At 35.0% G+C, this 17,980-nt stretch overlaps 1 protein-coding gene across 3 annotated transcripts; it reads left to right on the forward strand.

Moving 5' to 3' along the window:
• The first annotated feature begins 34 nt into the window (after window positions 1–34).
• Window positions 35–17,458, forward strand: LOC123551287 (solute carrier family 35 member F2-like). 3 transcript variants are annotated; one of them, XM_045340103.2, is made up of 9 exons: window positions 35–112; window positions 4,347–4,495; window positions 6,634–6,740; window positions 9,384–9,577; window positions 10,609–10,768; window positions 11,975–12,131; window positions 12,600–12,655; window positions 14,947–15,101; window positions 16,451–17,458. In XM_045340103.2, exons 2-9 carry the CDS (start codon window positions 4,410–4,412, stop codon window positions 16,730–16,732), a joined length of 1,197 nt encoding a protein of 398 aa, XP_045196038.2. In that variant the 5' UTR covers window positions 35–112; window positions 4,347–4,409; the 3' UTR covers window positions 16,733–17,458. The 3 variants fall into 3 exon arrangements, with proteins under 3 accessions (XP_045196038.2, XP_045196039.2, XP_053396761.1); XM_045340104.2 differs by having other exon boundaries at window positions 62–162; XM_053540786.1 differs by lacking the exons at window positions 35–112; window positions 4,347–4,495 and adding an exon at window positions 5,629–5,678.
• The last annotated feature ends 522 nt before the right edge of the window (window positions 17,459–17,980 follow it).

Consider the following 17,980-nt stretch of genomic DNA (forward strand, 5'->3'; position numbering starts at 1 on the left):
TGCATTCGTCAATTTGATTGGCTAGTACCAAAGCCTGCCTCACATATTGGCCAATCATTTCAATTGTAATATATATCACCCATCATGGAGGACAAAGTTAGCAAAGTCACCGGTAAATATCATTCTTTCTCTGTTAAAAGTCACTTTGATTAATTAAAGAACGTAAGTATTATTCAGCGAACTTAGCAGTCAAATAATTCTAGTGTCCGGGTAAGTGACACACTTCATTTTCAGCAGATGAAATGAAAAAGATGTTAGATTTGTAACAAAACTGTAGTCTATAAGAACAGATTGCTATGAGAATTACTTTCAACCCCCCCCCCCCCCCCCCCCCAAACCCACCAGAAAAATTACTCTTGAAACAAATAGTGCCATCTGTACTTCCAATCAACTTGTGGGCATGATTGTATACCATGACTGTGCACAGTACTCTCATTTCATCCACTTTGTTGGGAAAGCCCACTGTTTTACATATGAATCGAGCCCACAAAATAACAATGGCTGTATTAAATGCGGAAATATGTATTGCAATACAGAAACCTCAGTTCGCAATACATATCAAATAAGTGATACAATAACTTGAAGAACCTGTAACTTTATGCGTAACCTGACCAATATGACATGTTTGGTTTAAATATTTCTTTAATTATCAAAATTGACAGCAATCAGCATATCAATTTAAGTTTTGTCGTAAATATAATCTATTTAAATTGAATATCCTGATACATGAAATTAGATTGCACAGTCATGTGTGCAAAATGGAAAATTACTGGCTTAACAAATGGATTTCATTTCATTTTCACAGTTAAAATCTTGATTACAGATTGCATGAATATGATAAATAACCAGTGAATAACAAACAGATTTTTCTAAAATCACATGCTTGATTTACATGAGAATTAGTCATGCTTGTTGGTGGATGTCTTTGAACTTAGCTTTCAAAAGTTACCAGATCTTTTAAATAGTAAAAGTATGCAGTGGCTATTACAGAATAATTATTATCTATTAAAATAGACATTTTACTTAATATTTTAGTGTCACATGATTAATAGAATCATAAATTATAATTTTATTTTATGTTTAAATAGTGTCACTGACTTTTGATACAAAGTCAATTTGTGTATTGATGTAAATGTTGATACTCATTTCATATAGACATATCGGTATATTGATTCAACCCTACTAATACCTGTTATATGAAAAAAAAAAAATGAAAATTAAACTCAATAAAGTCTAATGAGAATGAAAACAAAAAATCATATCAATCATATACCCTCCAAAAATGCTCAAGTTGATTACAATTACAAATACTTACATTTTCTTCTGAATAAAAGTTACATGAATGCAGGTAAAAGTCAAAAAAATACGATTTTTAATTTTTTTTTATGAAGGTAGTTATTTGATACACAGACACTTGGGGGTCAGAACCTGCCCCCCCCTCCCAACCTTCAACCATATATTTTCGCTTTTTAAATCAAACTGAGCACATGTCTCGATCATACAACAACTTCTGTTACCATTTCAATATGTTTAAAGAATCTCCCATATACTATCAATGCTCAGAAAAACTAAAGACAACTTACTCTGAGTGTTTTCAACACAAAATAGTTTGTCCAAGGAATAGGAGAATAGATCCAAGCTTGATGTTGCGCAGTCAAATTTACTACACAGAGCCGGGACACAGACAATATCGTTAGAGTCAGTGTACCTGGTTTCGCACACTTTTTACACACTTCTTGAAATAACATGAAATATGTGGAAGCAATTTATTATTTTGCATTTTCAGACAGAAGAATAGATACATGGCTCTTTATTTATGCACTAGGTTATTCTTCATGTGATAACTACTCACCATTGGTAGCTTTCCAATATAGCCAGAAAGTGACCCATTATTCGGACATATTTGAACCCGGTTTCGCACACCGTGACTGAAAACTCTCTAATTCTTTGTACAATGCGGATATTGGTTGAATCGAAATTGCACAACAAAGATACTTCTGTAGAAACTGTATTTTTAGCTGTCATTATCATAATGATGTCGCTATAACATGCACAAACGAGGTACCCTCAGTGGTGTCTAATTTTATGCTGTCTCGGTGATACTTTTACTACACTTTTATAGATCCTTGTCTTTTATCAGAATGCCTGCTTGTCGTTTAGAAAACTATAGGAACATTCAAAAGGAAACCTTTCATTACAAGAAACGGAAAATTCTCTGGTGTGCGAAACCGTGAACTGTGCGAAAACGGGTACACTTACTCTAGTGGTTAAAATAAAAATACTCGCTCATGACGTCAACTGCCGCGGTGGCCGAGATAGTACAGACGCTGGTTCTGTGAGCTTAGTTTTGGGCAGGGCCGCGGGTTCGCTCCGCACTATGGGCAATCCTTTTTTTGTTTTTTTTTTTTTAGATATTTTTTTATATCTTGAGAATAAATTGTTTAAAAAGAAAATGAAAATATTATATTAAAAAAAAAAAAAGGATGCCCGAAGCGCGGAGCGAACCCGTAGCCCTGCCCAAAAAACTTCTTTCAGAATCAGCATCTGTACTATCTCGGCCACCGAGGCAATTGACTTTCAAAGCAAGTATTTCTATTTTTACCGCTAACGATAACGTCTGTATCCCAGCTCTGTGTAGTAAATTTGACTGCGCAACATCAAGCTGGGATCTATTCTCCTATTCCTTGGACAAGAAAATCGTGTTTACATTGCGAAGTAAGTTGTCTTTAGTTTTTTTGAGCATGCATTGATAGAGTATGGGAATTTTTCAAACATGTTGAAATGGTAACAAAAGTCGTTGGATGATCAAGGCATGTGCTCAGTTTGTTTTAAAAAACAAAAATGTATTGACTGAGGGTTGTCAGGGGCGGCATGGGAGTGGGAGGGGTGTTGACCCCCAAGTGTCTGTGATTTGATATAGATATTATAATTATTCTTGAGGCTTCAAGGAAAAATTTATTTGTAAAGCTATTTCAGTGCTTTTGACTGAGATGATATCTCTGAATTATATATCAGAAGCATTTTGGAGCTGATTTCATCAAATTTGACCAAGAAATTACAAAGATTTTACAATTTTAAATTTTCAGTTACCTCCCTTGTTCTGTCACTCACTGTCACAGCAGATATTAAAGTGCACTAATGACCGTAATAAAACAGACTATTTGAATTCCTTAATGAAGTTATTCACAATGTCAAAAGTGGATGATTGTCAAATGTGAGAGGCAGATTCAACATTTTGTCATGAAGCTTAACAAGGAGTGTTGTCTCCCTTGATATCTCCCTTTGATATTGCCATTCAAGGTGCAGATGACAGTTATTTTGAATTTAGCGGACTCCTAAATTCAGTGATATTTACAGGTTGATATACATGTTAAAATTTAATGATATTGTCAGACATAAAATCTCTTATAGTCTATAGACTATAGTTGTATGATATAACTTATGAAGTCATTAAAAGATTACAAGGACAAGATATATAAAAGATTACCATGACAAATCAAATTTATGTGCTGTTCTCTTAGACGTCTAACTGTGTGTATGTTTGGATTCAGGTTTGGCACTTTTTCAACAATTTTTCAGTTATGTAAAGGACAGTGTCTACTAGCAGCAGTGAGCAAAATTCCCAACTTTCTAGTGCTGCCTCACTGGAATATCACACCCTAAACATATGACATGATACCGAACCTTAGTAGTCACATTATATGTGGCCTCAGTGGCCAGAAGGTTAGGGTTGCTGACTTCGAATCACTTGCCCCTGACCGATGTTGGTTAGAGCCTCACTTTGGGCGTCGTATTCTTCATGTGAGGAAGCCATCCAGGTGCCCGCTCATGATGAAATAAATTGTACCGAGGGGCATCTGGGGTCTTCCTCCATCATCAAAGCTGGAAAGTTGCCATGTGAACTATAATTTTGTAGGTGCGACATTACACCCTCCATCACCACCACCACCAAAAAAAAAAAAAGAAATCACATACTGAAACCTGGCCGACCAGCCCTGGAACTTTCTTTTTAAAGGCCTAGATTCACTACTATATTAGTGTCCCACCCTTAGTTCAGTAAACAACTCCAACCTTATCTGCTGCTTATCAGTGATTATGTGAGTTTATATTTATATAAGATATTTACACAAAATGGTAAAATGACTTTATCATAAACATAAAATCACTGTTATTGGAATATAATATAATGATAAAATCACTTTATTTTATAACATTGAAATGCACATGGGGTTTTCTATCTTAGACAAGATTAATGTTCTTTTCTGACTATTGGCTATAAGATCAGCCAGAAAAAAAGCTGTACTGAATATGTCAGTTTTCTGAGAACACAGTGAATTTTTCTGCAGATGAGACTTGCTACAAATATGAAGACTGAAGACTTTGAACTTTATACAGGATGTTAATACATAATGGACCCCACAGAGGAAGAAGGTCTTGTTAGACAAGTAAAGAAACAAAGTATAGCATCACGCCTGACATCACTGTGTTGTTCAAGGTAGATGAAAAAGTTCATATTATTGCTGCACAGGACTGGGTATTCAGAATTAGTACTCATTTCATACCTGTGTCTGCCAGAATTTCCCTATAAAAATGTATGTACAATGTATTCCTTTGTTAGATCTGCAGGGGCATTACATTTTTCAGGAGAGGTGTTTTAATGAAACCATGTACAATTTTGCTTTTGTCTTTTTGTTTTATTCTTTTCTTTTACATTTTTAGTATGAATACAGCCTATAAAGGAATTTTATCATTTATAGCACCTTGATAGTGATTTTTTAAAAAAAGTGTTTGCTGAGAGGAGGTATGTTTATTAGGGAATATAGAGTTTACTGAAAAAAAAAATAGAAACATTTTGGGTTGTGAGAAGGTACAAGATGTAGATTATTATGTGTCAAATTTTTAACAGAGCCCTGATTGCAATAGTTTTAATGTAATTCAGACAGCTGAGGCATTCCATAGTATACACTTCTGTATGGCATTGTTCAGTTGCCAGTTGTCTATGCTATTTCAGTATCATTCAGTGATAAATAGGAATTTGTAGCATTTTAATATCTTTTCATTCTGTAGGTTGGATTATATTCACATTCAATTTGATTTTATTTTCATGTATATTCCAAATCAGATCTACTTGTGAATTTTAAACTGTCATGAACATTATGCAGAGCAGTCTCAAAAAGAAAAAATCTATGAGGAGCCAATTCTTAACCCTTACCATGCTGGAAACGATTGGTTTTGCCTTTGCGACCAGTGTAGATCATGATCAGCCTGCACGTCTGTGCAGTCTGATCATGATCTGTACTGTTTGCTATTCAGCCAGTATCTTTTTGGTAAACACCCCTTTTAATGTTAATGGTACTGTCCAAATTGGAAGATGGACAAGTTCATTATAGAAATTTAGCAGGGTAAGGGTTAACACGCTGAATATGACTGGTATTTATCAATTGTTAACTTAAAGTGAGACTAAATAAATCCACTCTACAGTATGTTGAATATGTTATGTAACACTGTAATTATAGCAGCATATTATAAAATGAACATCTTCAGCTGTGGGACATTTATGGGTAGCAGTGAAACTTAGCAATATTAGAGTTATATTTCTGCTGTGGTTTTTCTCTCATTCTTTAAGTACCGGTACTTTTCATCATGCTATGTAAGAATTTGGAAACCTACAACTTGAGGTACTTTTTACAAATTTGTACATTGTACAAGTCTTTTTTTTCTTTCATAAGTTTAGTGATATATTGGGTTATAAAGTAGGTTCAATGTTTTTATCTCACTTTTCTGATTATAGCAATTGATGGTGATAAAATAATTATATTGGGTATGTTTAAATATTCCTATTTAAGACATTTCGTCACCTTACTCTGATGGTGCAGTAAGTGCCATTTTTGAACAATTTGAGATATTTATACCTCTGGCTATCTATCTTTTGGTGCCCTTAAAATTAAGATTGCATAACCTGTTAAAGCTGTTAAAGCCTTTTTCAGTCACATCTTGCACTGTCTCCACGTTTTGCAAAATATTAATGTTGAAACTTTATGGGTGCTTTTCTTAACCCTTAGCCTGCTGGCGGCAAGTGTTTCTGCCTTTGCGACCAGTGCAGACCAAGATCAGCCTGCACATCCGTGCAGTCTGATCATGGTCTGCACTGTTCGCTATTCAGTCAGTAAATTTTCAGTGAACACCCCTTCCAATAATAAATGATATTGCCCAGATTGAATGATGGACCAGTCCATTTTAAAAATTTAGGGGGCTAAGGGTTAAAGTGGAAAAAAGGAAATATCTCTCTGTAAGAATAAGGCAACAATTTCAGTAAATGGAAAACTCCTAGACACAAACAATGGTATTATAAATTGGAATTTTGACTGTTTGGTCAGTAGCTTCCAATAACTATGCTAGATGTATTTTAGGTTGTTTGGGTTATTTTCTTGTCTCTGAATGTGGAAGAAAATAGTCTTATTTGCATTTAAGAGCTTTCACTTTCTATTTGTATAAATACTATTACTATTTAGAGTTCTACCAAAGTAATGCCCCAGCAGAGTTCCAAATTCATGTGTTGCCCTGATTGCAAAAACTAACAAAAGAACCTTGCAGGTATTTGCTAATCTGCAATATTCTTTTCCTGATTTTCAGATATTTTCTCAAGGCTCTGGTTCTAGGTCAGTTTATTTCCCTGTTGTTGTGTGGAACTGCTGTTAGTACTGGGCTGTTACAACAGCAAGGAGTTAATATTCCTACTGGTAAGTGATTTGCAAACTTTTTTAACAGCCCTTCCATCTCACACCTTACGTTTTTACTGAGAAAACAATTTGGTTTTATTTCTCTGAAGGGGGGCATAATTATCACGAAGTGACAAGGTGAGCTATTGTGACCGCTTGATGTCCGTCGTCCGTCGTGCATCAACAATTTGTAAAAAAATCTTCTTCTTGAAAACCACTGGGCAGAATTACACCAAACTTCACAGGAATGATCCTTGGGTGGCCCCCTTTCAAAATTATTCAAAGAATTGAATTCCATGGAGAACTCTGGTTGCCATGGCAACCGAAAGGAAAAACTTTAAAAATCTTCTTCTCAAAAACCAGAAGCCCTAGAGCTAAGATATTTAGTGTGAAGCATTGCCTAGTGGACCTCTACCAAATTTATTCAAATCATGACCCCGGGGTCAAAATTGACCCCGCCCAAGGGGTCACTTGATTTTACATATGAAAATCTTCAAAAAATTTCTAAAAATAAACCAGAAGGCCTAGAGCTTAGATATTTCACATGTAGCATGGCCTAGTGGACCTCTATTAAAGTTATTTAAATCATGACCTCCGGGTCCAAATTGACCCCGCCCCAGGGGTCACTTGATTTTACATATGAAAATCTTCAAAAAATTTCTAAAAATAAACCAGAAGGCCTAGAGCTTAGATATTTCACATGTAGCATGGCCTAGTGGACCTCTATTAAATTTGTTTAAATCATGACCTCCGGGTCCAAATTGACCCCGCCCCAGGGGTCACTTGATTTTACATATGAAAATCTTCAAAAAATTTCTAAAAATAAACCAGAAGGCCTAGAGCTTAGATATTTCACATGTAGCATGGCCTAGTGGACCTCTACAAAATTTGTTTAAATCATGACCCCCGGGGTCAAAATTGACCCCGCCCCAGGGGTTACTTGATTTTACATAGGAAAAACTTTAAAAATCTTCTTCTCAAAAACCAGAAGCCCTAGAGCTTAGATATATGGTGTGAAGCATTGCCTAGTGGACCTCTACGAAGCTTGTTCAAATCATGACCCCGGGGTCAAAATTGACCCCACCCCAGGGGTTACTTCATTGTACATAGGAAAATCTTAAAAAATCTTCTTCTCAAAAACCAGAAGCCCTGGAGCTTAGATATTTGACAGGTAGCATTGCCTATTGATCCTCTACTAAAGTTGTTCAAATCATGACCCCGGGGTCAAAATTGACCCCGCCCCAGGGGTCACTTGATTTTACGTATGAAAATCTTCAAAAAATTTCTAAAAATAAACCAGTAGGCTTAGAGCTTAGATATTTCACATGTAGCATTGCCTAGTGGACCTCTACAAAATTTGTTTAAATCATGACCCTCGGGGTCAAAATTGGCCCCGCCGCAGGGGTCACTTGATTTTACATAGGAAAATCTTAAAAAAATCTTCTTCTCAAATACCAGAAGCCCTAGAGCTTAGGTATTTGACATGTAGCATTGCCTAGTGGGCCTCTACTAAAGTTGTTCAAATTATGACCCCGGGATCAAAATTGACCCCGCCCTAGGGGTCACTTGATTTTACATATGAAAATCTTCAAAATTTTTCTAAAAATAAACCAGAAGGCCTAGAGCTTAGATATTTCACATGTAGCATGGCCTAGTTGACCTCTACAACATTTGTTTAAATCATGACCCCCGGGGTCAAAATTGACCCCGTCCAAGGGGTCACTTGATTTTACATATGAAAATCTTCAAAAATTTTCGAAAAATAAACTAAGAAGGCCTAGATCTTAGATATTTGACATGTAGCATTGCCAAGTAGACTTCTACAAAATTTGTTCAAATCATGACCCCCGGGGTCAAATTGGCTCTGCCCCATGGGGTTATTGATTGTACATAGAAAAATCTTCAAAATTTTCTAAAAATAAACCAGAAGGCCTAGAGCTTAGATATTTGACATGTAGCATTGCCTAGTGGACCTCTACAAAATTTGCGACATGCGGGAATTGGGTCTCTGCTCCCACAGTCAAGGTTACAGACCCTAACTGACCCAAATCCTGTATCTGTTGTGCAGTTTTTGGGCATGCTTGTATTCACAAAAGTATTCCATGATTAAATCTGTGACCAGACCTTTTTCTGTGAAAATCACTACAAGTGCCTTCTTAAGATGCATTTTTCATCACAGCTGGGTTTGAATAGGTGATCTTTGTTTTGAACAGTATAAGGTTACTGCTTCACTCATAAAATTTGAGTTTAGTGTCAGTCCTTTCTCAGATAGCTCTGGAATCTACATGGACACATGGTCAAAAACCAGAAGGTGGACACTGAACCCATTATTGCATTATTGCTTTAGTTCGAAGATAAAAATTCACAAAAATTATAGAAAAAAGGAAATGTTGCTAAATCCTACACATTGTATTGAAGGATATTGATTTCACATAACTTGAGAATGAAAGTGGAAAAAAAGGAGATATTCATTCATAGAAATGGAAAAACAACATGTTGTTTAGATTTTGTGAATTTAAAAAACAATATACATATAGAAATGTTGCTTTGCGAGTTCTTCAGGGTTTCTGTTTTTGTTTAAACTTGAACACATGTTTTATGTATATTTATGTTGTTGTATGAGTTACATAATGCAACTCATTATGATTTTATCTTCTATTTCAGCTCAAAGCTTCTTCAATTATGTCCTATTGTGTTTGGTTTTCACAACAATATTGTCATGTCGGAGGGAAGGGAGATCAATGTGTGAAATTTTACGGAAGTGGGGTTGGCGTTACTTCCTGATAGCCATTGTAGACGTTGAAGCAAACTATTTGGTAGTTAAAGCATATGCCTATACCACCGTTACAAGTGTTCAGGTCAGTACAGATAATGGTTTTGACTGACAGAATTGAGGGTAAATAACTATAATATTCATCACCCCTATGCTAAAAGTGGATAAGGGAGGCAATAATATGCTTAAGGTATAAATAATTATGTAAAGAGTGAATTGTGTTCATAAGACTGAGCAGTTTATAACTTAGTTTAGCGTCTTATAGATTGAACAAATGGTCAAATTCTGCTCTTAACCCTTAGCCTGCTAAATTTCTAAAATGGACTGTTCCATCATTCAGTTTGGGCAATACCATTTATTATTCGAAGGGATGTTCACTGAAAATTTACTAACTGAATAGCGAACAGTGCAGACCATGATCAGCCTGCACGGATGTGCAGGCTGATCTTGGTCTGCACTGGTCGCAAAGGCAAAACCAATTGCCGCCAGCAGTCTAAGGGTTAATGCAATTCAGTCCCTTGAGCTACAGGATACTGGAGTCAGATTCTCAGCTCCTGAAGCACTATACTAGAACACTGCAGCCCCTCAGCAGTAAAGATAGATCCCTAGAAATCTTGTCACAAAACTGTTGGGAGAAATAATCCACAACACAGTAAATTTAGATCCACTGATACAGATTCAGGTTTTTAATTTTTGAAAAGCAGTGCATGGTACATGGCTAGGTACTTGGTTACTTCTTAATTTTAATTACAGGCTTAATTCAGTTTTGCAACATGCTCATTTTATATCCATATGAAAATGGCACCGAAGACAATTCACAGGCAAAAGACTAATATCAGATTGTATTGTATATGCAAAAGTGCTGCAAAAACATAATATGGGTTATGAATTTGCAGACATAATGTTACATCAGCTTCTCAAACTCATTGTAACTTTGTGTAATACAATTGTAATACATATGAAGATTTTCCAGTGGAACACACATATTTAAAGTGATCTTCAGTTGATAAGAAATTTCATATTTTTTAGCCAGTTTATTATTTCTATGTCATTTTACGACACTTTCTGTGTCAATTTATGACACTAGATTTATTAGTCAAATTCCCTCTGTTTCAGTTGTTGGATTGTTTCAGTCTTGTCAGTGTGATGATTCTGTCACGTTTATTTCTACATGCCAGATACCGTATACAGCACCTAGGTGGCGCTGCTGTCTGTCTCCTCGGCATGGTGGGTTTGGTGCTAACAGATGTTCTTGTTGGGAAAAATGATAATGCAGGTTTGTACTTAACAACATTTTCAACATTTTGTCTTAATTTAACAGTAGCAGAGATTAAATACAACACCCAGGTTGTTGTCTCTAGGCATGGGCGTGAGGTGTGTTACACATTTTATTACTTCCCTTGAACAGACTCAATCAGACCAAGTCTGCTATTATTTTGCTTGGTTGCTATCTATGCTTACAAAGGATCTTCTTAAAGATTTTATAAACTATCACAACAGCAGTCTTTGAGTGCAATGTGTGAAAGGTCACCCAGTACTTGGATTCAGTGTTGTTATATTTTCTTGGCCTTTGGGATCATAGAGTAATTTTACTGTTACACAGTAATACATTTAAGCGATTGCTAGGGGTATGAGGGACGTTTGCACATTTCATTATTTCTCATGAACCAACCTTTTTGATCAGTGTCTACTATTATTTTGGTTGGTTGCTTTTTATGCTTCCAAAGGATCTTCTTATATATTTTATTATTTAGAGTTTAAGCATGTTTCTACTGAAAAAAAAATGACACTGAAGATTTGAGAGATTATTAGTGTTGTCTGCTTGTTCTGCACAACTTCCCTTAGCCACAAAATAGCAGTTTTGACTAAAAAATGAAATTTTACGCCCACAAAATTAAACTGTTTTATCACATGTTTGATGTCCCGGGAGTGTAATAAAGCCATTACTTAAAAATGATAATACACTAGTGTAATAAAGCTTTGATGTTGACTTCGTTTATAGTATAGGAGACGTTCAGCTTGGTCAAATTGACTTGTTTTATAGTAAAAGAAAGTAGAATTTTTGATGTTTCGACAGGAAAGGCTAACATGTGGTAAAAAGAATAGAATGTTACATTTGTGACTTTCCACACTGAATTTATTAAACTCGTTGAATAACATTGATAAAATGCTCGGCATAGCCTTGCATTTTATTATTTCATTCAACTTGTTTAATAAATTCAGTATGAAAAGACACTCATGTAATATCCTCTATTTACAGCACAAATGTGTACTTTAAAGTATTAAAGAATTGAGAATACAAAACATTTGCGAATTTCTTGACAATACTAATCTATAAAGGAATGATGATAAAAAGCTACACAACACAGTTTGTTAACATTGTTCATAAACATGTGTATGGGATTGCTAAATAAAACCAGCGACTGATAGAATGTGAATAGTATCATTTTTTAGTAATACATTTTTTTATGAAATATTTCAGCCAGTAATGTGGCTCTGGGAGATGTATTGATCATTGTTGGGGCCACATTATATGGTGTGTCTAATGTGTGTCAAGAGTATGTAGTGAGAACATATGACAAAGTAGAATTCCTAGCAATGGTTGGTCTCTTTGGAAGCTTCATTAATGGAGCTCAATTGTAAGTAGTCACATTTTAAATTTTTAAGACATAGCATCTGACCTTAACTGAAATAAAGCTTTTGTCAGTTACTTTGTAGAGCATTTTAGTTCTGAAAGTTTTGGCAGTATTTACCTCAAATTTTATAGGGTATGAAAATATGTTTATATGACTAGCTGACCCCTATTGATGTTTGGGCCAGTATTCAAGGTCACTGAAAGGTAGAACTTTAAAAAAATGATTCCTTTTAATGAATGGAGAATGCATGGTGGTAAACCAGATTTGGTAGTGTTGAATGCTTTAGATTACTTTTAAATTGATAAAATACTTTATGAAGTTAGTTTGTGAGAGGACCAAGACAACTCTGACTTTGATACTTGAAATGGATTCGTATCTTTAGTGCACTAAAACCTGGATCTTAAATAATTTTACTTCCATTGCATTTATTCAGATTACTGATAAAATTGTAGAAACTTTTACTTATTTCAGTGCAATACTTGAAAGAGATGAAGTTGCTTCCCTTGATCTCACATCTTATAAAATAGGTAAAGATTATTTGAATATCATTATGGGTGCGGTATATAAGTACAGGTATAATAGGTTATTACATGCTCATTTCCATTCCCCGTTAAGTTACACTGGTACCGGAAACGTCAATATTTACTCACTCTATGTCGTGAGTAAATCAATTATTCACTAATTTCATGTTCCTAACTACAAAAACAACAAACAAAAATATAGGATACAGGTCTTAGTATTTGACAGCATTCCAATGTACAAAAAATACGAATATATTTGTCTTGCAAATGTCAGACGGTACGATGTTGTGCGATGTGTTGATGATCGACCAGTAGAAGTGGGGTAAATGCGGTTATCTTTATCTTTGTACACCACTCAGCCTGAAAACATACTATCAAAATTTAAGGCAAACATACAATCAGATGTACATGAAAATCTAAACTGTAAAAATAGAGGTCCCGAATGAACCAAATGTAATAATTTGAACTTATCTTATCTAGAATAGTTAAACAGCATACAAGATCTCTCTCAGCTTCGTTGAATAACCACAAAATAAGAAAAAATGTGCAGTGTGTAAAACATGTGTGTAAAACATAACATTCCTTCAAGGTAATATCAAAAATAAAATGAAAACTAGCTCAAAAGAGGATAACGGCAATTTCCATTTGATAACGAAAGAATAATATTGCATGGGAAAAAACAGCATAAAATATATTGATATAGAATTAAAGCGTACTTGTGAATGTTACTTTTCTAAATATAGATACCGAGTCTGGCATGAAGAATTCAAATGTTCTCATAATATTATAATGTTAAATGTATATCTGCCTTTAAAGTTCTAGTAATACATGAATACTCAACAGTAATAACTATCAAGGAACTGTTCATGTCTAAAGACCCTTGAAATATAAGGTACGTAACTGTGAACCTTATTTTCTATCAGAACATAAAGGATGGCTAGAGGAATCTCTTTAGAACTAAATGATTACTCTTGTTTAAATCAGTCAAAAAGTCAAATCTGCTACAAGCCATCAGCAATAACTATTAAGAAACTTGAAATGTCTGTAAGGGTGGGTGGGAGGGAATAAACAAATAATCAAAATACTTGTTATGCTGTCAAATATTCAACCTCGAGTGAAGAATATCAATTAACAATCACTTATATAGTGCACTGAAAACATGAGAAATCGTGAATTGCAAGCGGTAAAATAACCACAGGGAACTGGAGACAAAATAGTTAGCAGACGATGAAAAACGTGAATAATTTTATTTTTCCATACACTGACGCCTGAATTTCATATCGGGTGCGTGACTTAATTCAGTGTGTGTTGTTGCACTATTTTTTCTATTTTGTTCATTATTGTCAATCCTTTTTAGGCTATTGAACAAATTTATGATATTTACATTATATTTATACGTGTAGATGTGTATGTAATAAAAAGGTTCTTATCTTTGCATCGGAAAATATGCACTCGTTCTTCGACAGAAGAATATTGTGCTCCTAAAGTCGCGCAGTACTTCCGCTGAAGAACTTCTGCATATTTCCCGATACAAAGCTAATAACCTATAACTACTGATTAATGCATTCATGTGTTGTTAGGCCAGTTACTGTTGATTTGTTGTTGGAGCATTGCAGCAGCCGGTGCCATTCTGTTATTCTCGGATTTTAGACAAATGAGCCACGCCATGAGGAAACCAACATAGTGCATTTGCGACCAGCATGGATCCAGACCAGCCTGGGCATCTGCGCTGTCTGGTCAGGATCCATGCTGTTCGCTTGCAAAGCCTATTGCAATTAGAGAAACCTTTAGCGGACAGCATGGATCCAGACCAGCCTGCGCATCTGCTGGCTGGCTGGATGCAAATGTTGGGTTTTCTCATGATGCGGCTCAAATGTAAATTTTATGAAGTACGGACATAATCTAACTTTTTTTTTGCATTTCCTACATGTACTACACCATTAAAAGCTTACGACAGCATTTAAAGCATTCATAGCTTACTACTTCCTTGAAACTGCATTTAAAGCTTTCTATCACATTTAATTAAAGCTTCCTTCTGCAATTAAATTGTTGGATGAATAATTATTCTCAAATTATCTGGTTTCTTTCCTCTGTAAGTATTCTGCATAGTACATTTGCTCATAAGCTTTAAATTTCATTGGATGTGATAACCTAAAATATGATAAGAAATGATCTTATATGAAATTTTACCTAGGAATAAAATATTTTATACGATATTTTTAAGTTGATTTATATATCTATTATAATTATTTTGTATACATCATAAATACTCACACTGCATTACTTTAACATTTCAGTTGTACCTTTAGTGGTGTTTGTGATATGTTTATTTTTACTGTACTCCACAATGACGGTGGTCATCCAGCTCACTAGCGCAACCACTGTCAATTTGTCAATACTTTCTGCAGACTTCTATACACTTCTGTTTGGTCTGTTCCTCTTCAATTATAAGGTAAGAAATGAGCCGTGCCATGAGATTACCAACATAGTGCATTTGCGACCAGCATGGATCCAGACCAGCCTGCGCATCTGTGCAGTCTGCTCAGGATCCATGCTGCCTATTGCAATTAGAGAAACCATTAGCGAACAGCATGGATTCTGACCAGACAGCACAGATGCACAGGCTAGTCTTGATCCATGCTGGTCGCAAAGCCACTATGTTGGTTTTCTCATGGCGCGGCTCATTAATGTTTTTCGTTGAGTAGCTCATTCTATGTTATGTGCATTATCTAAAAGTGCCAGGTTGGTGTCATATAAAGTGGTGGGTATGAATCTGCTGTGACTAACAAACACTAGCTTTGCTGCATTAACCGACCTTAGAAAAATAATGCAGTTTGAGAAATCTGTGATGTAGTTACACGTAGTTACACCCAGACAGTGGCCTCTGGCTTATTTTTGCACCTGAACGTCAAAGGATCGTTGAATGTCTGCTGTCAGTCTGTCCATCATCCATAATTTCTTTAAAGAACATATCTTCCTTAATCACAAAGCCAATTTCAACCAAACTTTACAGCAATGTTCCTTTGGTGGTTCTATTTCATATTCTTTCAAATCTAGTCCTACAAGCAAAAGTCTGGTTGGCATGGTAACCAAAAGGAAAAAATTTGGAAATCTTCCCAACAGAAACTGCTAGCCTGATTAAATCTAATTTAACAATAATTTCACAGCAGTGTTCCTTGGGTAATCCTCTTTACAAAGATTGTTCTTTTTATTCCAATTTGTCAAATACATGGTCACCAAAGCTACAAATTCCAAACAACATCCCCCAAATCATTTGTTCGGTCTGGAATAATTTCCCAGAAATGTTCCTGAGGTGACCCTTTATCAAGAGTTTTCTTATTAATTCTTAATTCAGATTGTCAAAAACTAGGATGTGAAAGTGCCAAACAACATCCCGGAACTGATTAAAAAATAATGTCACAGAAATGTTCCTTGGGTGACCATCTACCAAGTATTCATATTGTGGCCACTAGAGCTAGACATAGAATAATCTCTATATGCCATCACCTCCTAAACCTTTGGCTTGATTTTGTAGCCGTCTTCATTTGAAAAATCATGGCTGTTGGGGTGGGTTTAGTTTTCCCTATATTGTATTATGGTAAACTTTGAAAATATTCTCTGAATCTGCATGTCAGTTTTCAAAGTTCTATGGCAGAAATGTTTCTTGTTATACTTCATATGAAGCTCTGGTGAGCGATATAAGGCCATCATGACTCTTGTTGAAATCTGTTATGCAATGTTATTTTGAAAAGTTAATCTTTATTTCCTTCTTTTGAATATGATCTTCATTTTTCTTTTCAGTTCCATGTGTTATATTTTGTTTCATTTGCTGTGATAATTATTGGACTGGCAATATATTCCACAACACCAACCAGTCCAGCACTTCAGACAGGAGAAAATGATTCCAAAACCAGTCCAGAATTTCCAGAACAAGAGATTAACTATAAAACCAGTTCAGAACTTCCTGTTGGGACAAGTAAATCTGCAACCAGTCTAGAAAATACTGTGAGACAGGAAAGTAATTTGGACTCTATTAATACAGACACAGGCCAAAATGAGGACAGTGTCAGTAAAACGATCTGAATTTTTTCGTCTACTCAACTGTTTCTATATTATGATTATTATTTTATATATTTTGTGTACAATGCTGTAGATTTACGTAATTTATTTAAAATTGAGAAATTGTTTTACATTTTAATTACACTGTGAAATCATTAATATTCATGAGCAACTAATTTTATGGATTTCCTGGTTTAGTTAATGCCAATGAAGAAATAAAATCCCCATTCATTTTAGTTTTAAAATTTTTGTGTATTTATATCCCACAAAATGGCCATTTTTGCCAAAAGCACATATTTGATGCTTGCGATATTGAATGATGCCTTAGTAATTGATAAGAAAATGAAAACAAAGTTTTTTTAGGAAGTCAAGGCAGCAATGAAAACACTTGCACCAAAAAAATACCAACTTACATGGTATTTATGTATGATTTGGATAATACATATATATATAATATGTACATTCTTTAACTTCTTAAAATGCTGATAATTTTAATCATCAAAAGAGCTGCTGCTTTAGAAGTGAATATGTTCCAAAAAAAAAAGCTCTAAACTTGCATTTTAGAAAAAACTATTACATGTTTCATATAAAATTATCTTTACATTTTAAGTTATTTTGCAAAGTTTTATTAATTTTTTTAATATTGTGTAAGTGCTGATAAATCTATACTGTGATCAAGTGATACATGTTCTTCTCTTGTTTGTTTTTATAAATGATTTTATAAATTAAAGAGATATAACAGCAATGACATCTGTTTCTGTTTATGATTCTTGGTCTGATCATATTATGCAAATAGTTTTCCTCTGACAGTTTTTCTTAACCTTTACCCTGCTAAATTTCTAGAATGGACTAGTCCATCATTCAGTTTTGGCAGTACCACTTATTATTCAAAGGGGTGTTCACTGAAATCTTACTGACTGAATAGCCAACAGTGCAGACCATGATCAGCCTGCACGGAGATGTGAAGGCCGATCTTGGTCTGCACTGGTCGCAAAGGCAAAATCACTTTCCACCAGCAGGCTAATGGTTGAAGAATGGTATATGATATAGCACACACATGTATCCCAGTTGACCTTGTTTCATGTGTATCCTTTGCTAGCAAGACCTTGGTCTTGTGTGCCTGTCGTTAGAAAGATTAAAACATTTATTTTCATGTGTTATTGGCTCAGTCCCACAAACCACAGAGTAACATTCCAGTGTTTTTAGCACTTGCTAATGTGCTTTCAACCATGTTATTCATTGTATTGGAAAAAATAGGTGATAAAAGTTTAT

Source organism: Mercenaria mercenaria, chromosome 4 (assembly GCF_021730395.1).
Source record: "Mercenaria mercenaria strain notata chromosome 4, MADL_Memer_1, whole genome shotgun sequence".
Taxonomy (NCBI): Eukaryota; Metazoa; Mollusca; class Bivalvia; order Venerida; family Veneridae; genus Mercenaria; species Mercenaria mercenaria.

What these genes read in the sequence shown, in the direction of transcription:
- LOC123551287 (XM_045340103.2), top strand. Translation starts at nt 4,410, where the DNA reads ATGGACCCCACAGAGGAAGAAGGTCTTGTTAGACAAGTAAAGAAACAA. An exon ending in AGGAGTTAATATTCCTACTG is followed by an intron (nt 6,741 to 9,383) that starts GTAAGTGATTTG and finishes CTTCTATTTCAG; the next exon opens with CTCAAAGCTTCTTCAATTAT. An exon ending in TGGGAAAAATGATAATGCAG is followed by an intron (nt 10,769 to 11,974) that starts GTTTGTACTTAA and finishes GAAATATTTCAG; the next exon opens with CCAGTAATGTGGCTCTGGGA.